Raw genomic sequence first — 10,868 nt, 5'->3', positions numbered from 1 at the left:
AGTAACATAAGGTGAATATGAGTGACCTACAATGATACACATGTGTGAAAATAGTATTCGAATGTGAACTAAAAATGCAATTCCAGAACAGTAAAAAAATTAAAATGATTTAAAAATAGAAGGACTGGGGCTGGAGAGATTGCTCAGTGGTTAAGAGCACTGACTGCTCTTGGAGAGAACCTGGGTTCGATTCCCAGCACCCACATGGTGGTTAACAACTATCTGTAACTCCAGTTCCAGGGGATCTGATGCCTTCTTCTGACCTCCGCGGGCATTGCATGACACGGAGGCACTTATACACATGCAGACAATACACTCACACACATTAAAAACAATAGAAGGACTGTTTGGAAGAAGGAAGGGATCTAAAGGACAGGGGAAGGAGGAACAAGACAGGGTAGTTGGGGGAAAGAGAGACAACTATCACATTTTCTCCCAAGTGGAACCTAGATTTTAACACAAATGTATACAGAAGACATGGAGTGGAACAGGGCTTATTTGGGGGGGAATCAGCAGATGGGGGGTGCAAGAGAGTACTGTGGGGTGAATAGGAGCACATGTATTGCATGTCATAAAGAAACCTACTGTTTCTAAAGCTATCTAAAATAATTAGTAAAATAAAAGAATAAAAATGAAAACATGAAGAAGAATGCCACCAGTTTGGAATTACTAGCTACAGAATTTCTAGAGGAAGGATGAACAAGGTTGAAGCTGGTTTGAGGAGCAAGATCAAGCCAGCCTCTCAGCATGTTAAGTCGGAGGCTCCCTGCACTGTCTGACACTGGATAGGCAGCTGGGATGCTTGCTTTGGTTACTGCCATTGTCATAAGCCCAATGGAGGAGATGGGATACTAGATATTTATTGTTCTAAAAATATTCTTCAGGGGCTAGGAAGATAGCTCTACAATCAAAGTGTTTATTGTATAAATGTGTTTGGATCCCCAGGACCCATGTAAAAAGCTGGACATGGTGACACAGGCTGTAACCCTGGCATTGGGGGGGAGCATAGACAGGGGCTGCAGATAAAGAAAGGTGGATCCCTGGGGCTCACTGTCCAGCCAAGTAGGTTCAATGAGATTCTGTCTCAAAAAATAAGGTGAAGAGCAACTGAAGAAAATACCCAATGCCAACCTCTAACCTCAATGTTCATGGACCAGTGCACCCATCTATACACACATGTGCATACACACATATAACACACAGACATGCGAGCGCACACACACACACACACACACACACACACACAAAATAAAAACGTTCTTCAGAGATCAGAGGAAAGGGGTGGAATTCTATCCCACAGTCCTCTCAGGGTTGCAAAACCTGTCGAAATCCTCTCACTGCAATCCACTGGAGTTCATGCCTTGGTTCCACTCATCACACTCTGCAAAATTGCCTGGCACATCAGCCAGAATGCAGACATGCTGGCATTCCAGTAAATATGTCCCTGTTCCCAGAGACCAGCATTGTCTTCCCAGTGCAGCACTCTCAGAGAGTGGTCCTGGAACCAACGGCAAAGTATCAGTGTCTCCTCGTAAAACACAAAGTTTTGGGCCTCACTCCGACCTGCTGAGTCAGAAATTCTGGAGCAAGGAGGAGGTTACACTACCACACACTCTTCAAGGGGCTTCTGCTTGCATGTTCTAGTTGGAGAGTCACCAATGGTTTTTTTGATTCTGCATGGTCAAAACTCACATTATGTTAAATAAGAAAAATATGATTATAATTCTCGATATCCATGGTTTTAAAATCCTTTCTCAGAGATCAAAAGAACAGGGGTGGGATCTTATCATTTCCCTGCAGTCCTCACATTCTCTAACAAGAAATATTTTCAAACTTTGCTGAGAATGGATAGGGTATACTCCATAACCAAGGACATGCAGGGCAGATGTGGCTTACCTGGCAGATACCACTTATGCACATATCCAGGGAGTCAGCATTGCAACGAGTTCCATCCAACACTTTGGGGGCCAGCTCCACTACCAAGTTCTGTCCCCGGGCATGACACTTGAGAGCACAGGGGGCAGCAGGGTCGTTGTAGCGTGGAAGCCATTCATAGTAACGCCCCTGGTACTGCACGTCGTTGTAAGCTGAGCACTGCTGGGCTCTGAAGTCTTCTGCATCTGCTGGGCAGTTCTGCAGGTGGAAAGAAAGGGCCACATGCCTGTTAACCAGCCACAGTGGCCATAAAAGGTTGAATTGGCTGCTAGGATCTACCAGCCAGATCCCACCTGTCTCTACTGGCCAGACCCCACCTGTCTATCAGCCAGACCCCATCTGTCTCTATGGAGACTTGCCTCATTTTTTCAGCACTTTCTCTTCTTTGAAATTAGAAACTGAATCTACAGTGTGGAATTCCCTGGGCATCTCTTCAATGATGAATCACTCAGAGATTATCTCATTAATCTTACTACTCTTCCATCCAGCTCTTTTTCCCCAGATAATTAGGGCATACCATATTTAGGTGCTAAACTTTGCCCTGGTTTAACGATGTTGTACGTAAACTTCCAAACGTACTATACAACCTCCTTCATTTTGAAACAGAGGAAAATGAAGGACTATAAATTTTCAAGGTGATTCATGTTCTTCATAGGAACACTGAGTATTTAGACCTGCCTTCAGGATCCATTTCAGTGGGATGGAACAATTACCCCTATATTAGCCCCAAAATACTGGTTTTTTTTTTTTTTTTTTTTTTTTTTTTTTCGTACTTTTTGAGACAGGGTCTCCCTGTAGCCCGAGCTGTCTTGGAACTCACTATGTAGATCAGGCTGGCCTTGAACTCACAGAGATCCACCCGCCTCTGCCTCCCAAGTGCTGGGACTACAGGTGTGTGCCACCACACCTGGCACTATTTTTAAACTAACATACATTCATTATACATGACAATGGGTTTGATTATGACATTTTCATGTATGCATACACAGCTCTTTCTAGTCCTTTGTTCCCTTCTCACTGCCATTTATCACCTTCCTCATAAGTCCCTCTTCTAACATGTCTTTTTTTCCCTCCCTAGGAAGTGTTAACTGCCTATAAATGCTCAAGGAGGAGTGTGACCTTGTCCAAACTTCTGTGCTTTGTGAGAACTGGTGTCTGTCTCTCTGCCTCTGTTGCTGTTCAACTCATCTGCCTTTTCTTCTGTCTCTGACCATTGCCCTTCACTGGTATCAAATATCTCCCTTCAACGAACTAGTGCAAAGTTCTATCTACTATGAAAGCAAATAAAGTCTTAGCACCCCAGGGCACCCTCATAATAACAGTAAAAAGTGTACATGTTGATGACTTAGGGGTCTTTATATTAAATTATGCATTCCTCTTTCTGGACATTTCCAAGGCAAGATGTTGGATAAGACAAATGTTTACTTGCTAAAACTTTGTTTATATTACTTTTTTATCTTATTATGAAAATAATGTTCATTCTAATAACTTCAGGAAATTATTTCCATTAAAAAGAATATGTTACAAAGATCCTCATACTTAAAGATTTATATAAATCTTAATTATCGCCTAAGGGTTAATTTCTGGAAATAAAGATTTCTAAGTCCAAGTATATGCATATTATACAGATTATTCAAATACTGCCAACTGGCCCTCCAGAAAGGCATTATTATTAACAATGGGCTATTTAAGTTGCCCTTCTCAATACTTCTTCTAGGTTCGGATATTATAATTTTCTAATCAAAAGTGTATGATAGAATTTCATTGCTTTTATTTGTATTTCCTTTTTATTATTTGGGTTTAATGTCTATTCTTGTCAGGTTTTTTCTAGACAAATTCTTCAAAAATCTCTTGTTTTATATCCTCTATTCTGTCTTTTTATTATTTTTAGCAGATAAAACTATTTTCACAGTGAAGGCATCAGATTTTGTCATTTGTTTTAGGAATATTTTCACCAGTTAATTTTGCTTTAAGTACTTTGTGAAGTCAAAAAGGTTTTAAATTTTTATGTAGCCAGCTCTATTAACAGTTCCCTTTAAAACTTCTTTTTTAATGGACTAGAAATTCTTTTCTTACTCTGCCCTGAGGACAAATAAATATTAAATGTATTTTTCTAGTTCCTTTATAGGCTGGCAATGGCATTTAACTCTTTGTGTTTGAAGTTTGGTTTTGAATTTTATGTTTTGATTTTTTTTCCATTTTGTTTTCGAGGGATGCTCTTTGCAGCCCTGCAGGCCTTAAACTTGTATGTTCCTCCTGGTTCTGCCTTTGTTATATTTGGATTTAGATGAATGCTGTGAGGTAAAAACAAAAACAACAAGACCTAGTTTTATTTTTTTCCTGAAAAAAGTGAATAATTTCAACCATTCTTCTAAAACATAGCCTCTTTCCTGGATCCGTTTTAAACTACAGTAAATTTCTTCTTACTGTCGAAGAGACAAGCCCTTCAAATCCTACAAGACTAACTCTATCTTGTAGCAAGCCACCATTTAACTGCTCGACATTCCGAAACAAATCATTCTTACTGGAGTTGGACAGTGTTTGCCAACACCATCAAATGTCTGATAAGGGCAAGCACACATAAACATAACTTTCCCAGAGTCTGGCTCTGTCTGTGCTTTATGTTTGAGTCAGTGTCACTTCTACTGACTGTCAAACTAAGTAGAACTCTGAACCCAGGTTTGTATCAATTCTGCTGTAAACTTAGAATGGTATAAAATAGGGGGTGGGTAGGGATTAGAGACTTTCAGGGAAATGTGGCTGTCCATAGTTATTTACCACTCCATAAGTAACTTAATAAACTTATTCAACTCATCAAGATGAACTTGAATGAGTCATTCCTTGAACTGTCGATACTGTCCCAGTTTGAGGGCAGATAACAACTGTGTGTATGCCGTTGGTCTTTGTAAACTTCCTCAAGTCCTTAGAAGTAGGTAGGGAATACGTAGGCTATGATCAGCACTTTCCTGTGGGATTAACTGTACCATATTGTTGTGAAACATTCCAAAATCCTATAGTGTACAATTTTTCTTAATCCTAGTTGGATTAGATCTTAACTCAGGTCCTGCCTAATGAAGCAAGTCAAACTGAGGAAAACCTAAGTTGGATGACATGTCTCTTTGGAAATGAGTACTCTGTCCCCCATCTGCCATAGGAAATCAATGATAAAATGACATCACCTCCTTTCTTCCCAACCAAAGTCAGTTTTCTCTATCTAACTCTTAAGAAAAGTGTGTCTGAAAGCAGAGAGAAGACAGTACCCTTTGACTTGAGCTCACAGATGTGGCAAGTGCTCTCTAGAGCTGGAAGGGGCTGGCTAACTGACTCTGACTGCCATAAGCCAATAAACTTTCAAAAATTAATGAGAGCTAATTAACAGAAGGTTAAGATGTTAGCCTTGGCTTAGTTCTTGTCCAACGGGTGGCCAGGTTTGTCTTGTTTGGTCAGAATTAATTAACCAGAGGCACATCTGGTCCATGCCAGTTCAGGCTTTCCCAGGAATTTGAAACTGTAACAAAGGAGCCACAGAATAGAACTCACATGAATCTGGGGCTGGGATGGCCCTTTCTTTTTTGAGACACGTGTCTAAGCAAAGCCAGGCACTTCCCACAGCCGAGGAAAATGAGTTAAATATGGAGGGAAGAGAAGAACCGGTAAGCTGTGCATTTCAGCAGAAGGAGCAAGCAGCCTGCACTCCTCACTTCCTAGGTTCAGGTCTCAAAGCCTGCTCCTGCTTCAATTCCATTAAATTTGTATATATCCCCATGGAGGGACAGCATTGCATTTTTTGCTTTCATGTTCTCCAAAGCATATGACCCAGGGCAAAGTTTGGAAAGTATATTCAATAGAAAAGTATTTTGGTCTTGAACTTAACTGTCCAGAAGAAAGAAAATTCAGAAAAAGGACATCAGAATAATTACGTATTCAAGTTTCCTAAATGTTGACTAGACTAGTTCATGGACACTGCTTTCTAGTAAATGTGGGGACAACGGCAGCTTAATTAAATGCTTCCATTGATTTTATATCCTTCTGGCATCAACACTCAGCCTTCTCAGTGTAGCTTAGCTAGGTCCTACCTCAAGGCATTGCAGTGAGTCTTAAAATTGTCTAGTCTAGTCTCATGTCTAGAGACAGATATGAGAGAACATAGCTTTTATTTTTGATTATTTTATAATTTGTGTGTGTGTGTGTGTGTGTGTGTGTGTGTGTGTGTATGCAGATGCTCATGGAGGCCATTAGGAGGCATTGGATCCCCTGGAGCTCGAGTTACAGAAGGTTGTGTGGGTCCTGGGAACCAAACTCCAGTTCCTTGAAAGAGCAGCAAGTGTTCTTCACCACCAAGGCATCTTTCCAGCCCCAGGACATGGCTCTTATACAGAGTAGAAGCAACAGTAATAAAAAGAAAAGAACTCCAAGAGAAATACTGAGTGAAAAACTGCTAGAAATTATCCATTCATAGCCTGTGTGGTCTGAAGGAAGGGTTCATCAAGGACTACATCAAATGTCAGTTTTTCTAGAAACTATCAGAGAGCCCACTGTGCAGAGTAAACTGTGCTCATAAAAAATACACTCATGAGGCACAGACGCTCTTGCCAGGTTGTGATGTACTGCATGGCTTTAAAGACACTTTCTCTTTGCTTCTTCCAGCATCACCTTTAATCCCATAAACGCTGCACTAACAGAACACGAGCAGTCAATGAACTCAGGTATTAGAACTCCTGGCTGACATGCATGACTTCTCCTACAAACTCCCATTTGCTCGGATAGACCCCAGATAAGGATAATTCTTTCCCAAGTCCTGAAGGCCAGGCCCTGGCTCTAAGGATATATGCCGAATGCCAATCAAAGCTTATGTCTGAAGACAGCAATCACCTGGGAGTCACCACACTGCACACAGACATGATCTAGTCCCTCATCTTTTGGCTTAAAGCCCCATCTCCTCTGACAGGGAACCTGAACCACTGAACCACATCCTGGTTTCCTGAGGAGAGGTATGATCCCTGTGCCCTGATCTAGTCTCCCACTCTTGCCATTTAAAACACAGTCTCTTGCACGTGAAGGGCGAGAATTCTTCATCTATGGGTACTGAATGCATGATCCCCATCAACCCAGACTTCCTAGCAAAAGAGCATCTGCCTTTTCCTTAAGTTTGAAGAGCCAGTGATGTTGACAGGCTTTGCCCTGGTGGGTAGAATTTTGAATTGTGTCCGTAGGGGTTAGTCTTCCTCCCTTGTGTAGAGGACCTACCTGGCTGAGGGTTTGGAATATGGATGGGCACAAAGGACTTCATTTCTCTGACTTCCCTTCAGCTGTTCCTCACCCAGTTCCTTCCCTCTTTTTCCTGCCTGGCTAACTGAACATTCAGGTGTATCCTGCTGTTCCAGTGTGGCCTACAAAGGTAGCTTAAAGAATAATGCTCTTCCAACTATTTCTGCAACTCTTGGTTTTCCACATGCTACAACACCTTTGTTCCTGCTGCCTAGAGCATCATTTCATCACTTAACAAAGTTGAGACATCTCCAAACTCCTTTCTAAGAGAACAACTAAATCTTCAGAAGAGTTCTCCAAATTGCCAGAACTTCATTTTGATTTCTGTCATTTTGCTTTGATTATGTTTTACTAATGATGAAATGTTCTGAGTGGAAAATAATATCGGTTCCTTATATTAATTTTGCATTTTTGGGGTATGTGTGTGTGTGTGTGTGTGTGTCTAGGCCAGAGGACAATCTTGAGTGTCTTCCTCAGAAATGCTATCTATCTCCTTAGCACCAGGGTATCTTGTTGGCCTGTAGCTGGCCAATTAAGCTAGGTGACCTACAAACCAACAAGAGCTGCCTCTCCAGCACTAGGATTACAGGCCCACATCACAATGCCTGGCATTTTCACATGGGATCTGGAGAATCAAACTGAGGTCCTCATTCATGTAAGGCAAGCCTTATATCCACTATCTCATCAGCCCCTAAGTTTACATTTTATAATTACAAAGCAAAATACTCAAACCAGTTGCAGTGTTGAATTAAAAAAAAAAAACAAACAGTAAGGTTTTTATGAATCTCTCTGTGTGACCTTCTGAGTCACCCGGCACTCTCTGTGTTTGGTCCAACAGATAGCTGCCACAGGTAGAAACACCATTAGATCAGTTCAAGTCTGTAGTCTTCCTTTGAGACCTTCAGAAAATAATTGTATCCCTCAGCCCTAGTTCCCTCAGGAATAAGAGGAAATCACCACACTTTACAGATCTGTGTCTCAGAAACCATGTGGTCAGGTGAGAGCCTGACCCCAATGCACTTTGAGCTCTGAAGGACCTTGAACCTACCCGTATTGTTTCCACAAATTCAGGATTTATTAAATACTTACCAAGTTCCATCAAAAACATGGAATGGCCAAAAAAGGTAATATAAATATAAATGAGAGTTACTGGACATACAAAAGCTGTTGTTAATTAAAGAATTCAACCTTTTCATAAGGGTCCCCAAGGTATCAGTTTTATCAGACGTATTAAATATTATAACTTAAGATGTGACTTCACTGGATCACATGCTCTTCTGGCACTTACATGATTGCTGCATGTCTTGTATCGGATGTTCTGTCCTTCACAATTCCTAAAGGAAAAAGGAAACAATGACTTTTATTGGAGGTGATGAGCATAAAAAATGCAAAACAAGGTACTAGTTCCCTATAAATTTTTTACTAGTGCATAGTATCTCAAAGATTCAAAGACCAAATTCTAAGAAATTTCCAAGGATCAGGAGCAAAAAAAAAAAAAAATTCCCAAGGAGGTGTCAATAAAACAGAGAATGAGTTCTTTAGTTGATTAACATAATGATCCAATGAGTCTATTCTTATCCCAAGGTCCACATTATTACTTAATGTATTGCATGTGTGCATGTGCATGTGTACGTGTATGTGTGCATGTGTATTTCTCCCTATGAGGAAAAGAGGTAAGTTGCATGTACAAGCATTTGTGAACTTGTCCCCACCAGCAAATTTCTTTTCCCCACTTCCTGAAGCAACCAGAAACATTCCCTTTCCCCTAGTCATCACAGCTATCTATGCTAGAAATTTGATTGAAGCAACACTTCTGTCTTAATTTAACCATCAGCATAATAAATGTTACAAAATAGTGTGAGGGCAGATTTTGTGGGGCACCAAAACTGGTAGGTATAAAAATCATCTAAGGGCCATTGCCATAGTATATTAGTCGCTTTTCTGTTGCTGTGATAGAAACACTGACCAAAATAACCTATAAAAGGAAGAGTTTATTTGAGCTTATGGTTCCAGGGGAATTACAGTCCGTCATGGCAGGGAGGCATGGTGGCTGGAGGTGGCTGGAGTAGGAGCAGCAGAAGCTAAGCTCTCACATCATCACACAGGCAGGCACAGGAAGCAAGAGAGCAGCTAGAGATCTGGCAAGGCTTAAGAATTCTCTAAGCCCACCCCCAGTGACATGCTTCCTCCAGGATAGCCACACCTTCTAAAACCTCAAAAAACAGCACCACCATCTCGGAACAAAATGTCCAAATATTTGGAGCCTATGGGGGACATTTTCATTCAAACCATCACACATAGTGTGTGCTGCTTTTTATACAATGTAGGTGTTCCTTAAAGGTCATCTATTACAGTAATTCTTAATAACCAACTAATAGGAGTGTTAATATTAGATTTGCCTGAGAGACTACCCCCTCATTTGACTAAAGTGAATAACACTTACATAACTACATTTGCACAACTTCAAGAATTAAACAGTAGTTACTGTTTCTGGTAGTCTAAGAACCTGCTGTATTCATAAATGATTTTCAAATGTTCTAAACTGCTCTAGGTTTCTTTATTGGCAAATTCAATATTATTCTCATTTTATTTAAAGAATATCTTAAAATTTTAGTATAGAAAAGGTACAAGTCATCCTCCCTCCAGCCAGGGCCGTGGTACCAGTCACTAACTCTCCAGACAGACTTGCCATTTTGATGTTGGAATTTCACACTGTAGGTACTTTCCTCAGTCTAACTGCTGCTCTATAGCTTACAAGCTCTTGAAAGATGCATGATCTATTAATGGCCTTTCCCAGTTGTTCAGTGGAGAGGCATGCAGGTTTTTCTCTTATGTTTTCCTGACAAATGGCAGTTTTGAGATGATGAAAGCTAAGCCTAGGTGGCAATCATCCTCTTGAATTGAAACCTAATAGAGTCCCATTCATCCTCCAAACAATACTTCTGTCAACAATAGACCACATATATGAATGTGATTCTGTCATAGCTATTGGTTTGAGTAAATACATGCTATGATGTTTGCATAATGGTAAAATTGCCTAATAGTGCAGTTCTTTACAATATTTAATCTTGTGAAAATTTCATTTTTGTTTTTATCTTGACATGTATATGTGTATATCATATATACATGTGTGCTTGCATGTATGTGGGCACATATGCATATGAGTGTGCATGTGGAGGCCACAGGTTGATGTCTGGTGTCTTCCTTGATCATTTTCCATCTAGTGAGGTCTCTCATTTGAACCCAGGATTCACCAGTTCAGATAGTCTAGAAAGGCAGCTTGCTCTGGGGGCTCCTTGTCTCTGTTCCCAAGAACTGGGATGACAGGTGAGCTGCCACACCCACCCGGCATTTACATGGCTGCTGGGATCTGAAATCTGGCCCCCATACTCCTGCAGCCATCTCCCTACCCCTGAGAACAGAAATTTTGAAGATGGATCTTGAGCCCACATAAAATAACAAAATGTGCAGCACATATTGCACTGAAGATACTTTCTGGTGGTTCTCTTTTTACAAAAAGGATAAGTGAAAGACAGTAAGAGGGCTGGGAGGACAGCTCAACCAGTAGAATGCTTGTCGAGCGGGCACAAAGCCCTTGGTTTGATCCCCAGAACAACATAAAGAGGACATGGAGGTGCATTCCTGTAACCCTAGCATACAGAAGG

General features: G+C 40.9%; 1 protein-coding gene across 3 annotated transcripts in view; it reads right to left on the bottom strand.

Annotated features, from left to right (window-relative positions):
• Positions 1-10,868, bottom strand: part of Adamtsl3 (ADAMTS like 3) — a 376,880-nt gene that overhangs the window by 233,293 nt on the left and 132,719 nt on the right. For all 3 annotated transcript variants that reach the window (XM_029568979.1, XM_008844443.3, XM_029568977.1), the window contains exons 5-6: positions 8,492-8,537; positions 1,897-2,133 (exon numbers count right to left, since the gene is read on the bottom strand). In XM_029568979.1, coding sequence (XP_029424839.1) covers positions 1,897-2,133; positions 8,492-8,537 — 283 coding nt within the window. The remainder of the gene's footprint in view (positions 1-1,896; positions 2,134-8,491; positions 8,538-10,868) is intronic.

The sequence above is a fragment of the Nannospalax galili genome, unplaced genomic scaffold, assembly GCF_000622305.1.
Source record: "Nannospalax galili isolate Female #2095 unplaced genomic scaffold, S.galili_v1.0 scaffold902, whole genome shotgun sequence".
NCBI lineage: Eukaryota > Metazoa > Chordata > Mammalia > Rodentia > Spalacidae > Nannospalax > Nannospalax galili.
Note: the sequence above shows the minus strand (reverse complement) of the source record. Positions and strands in the feature narration are given on the sequence as shown.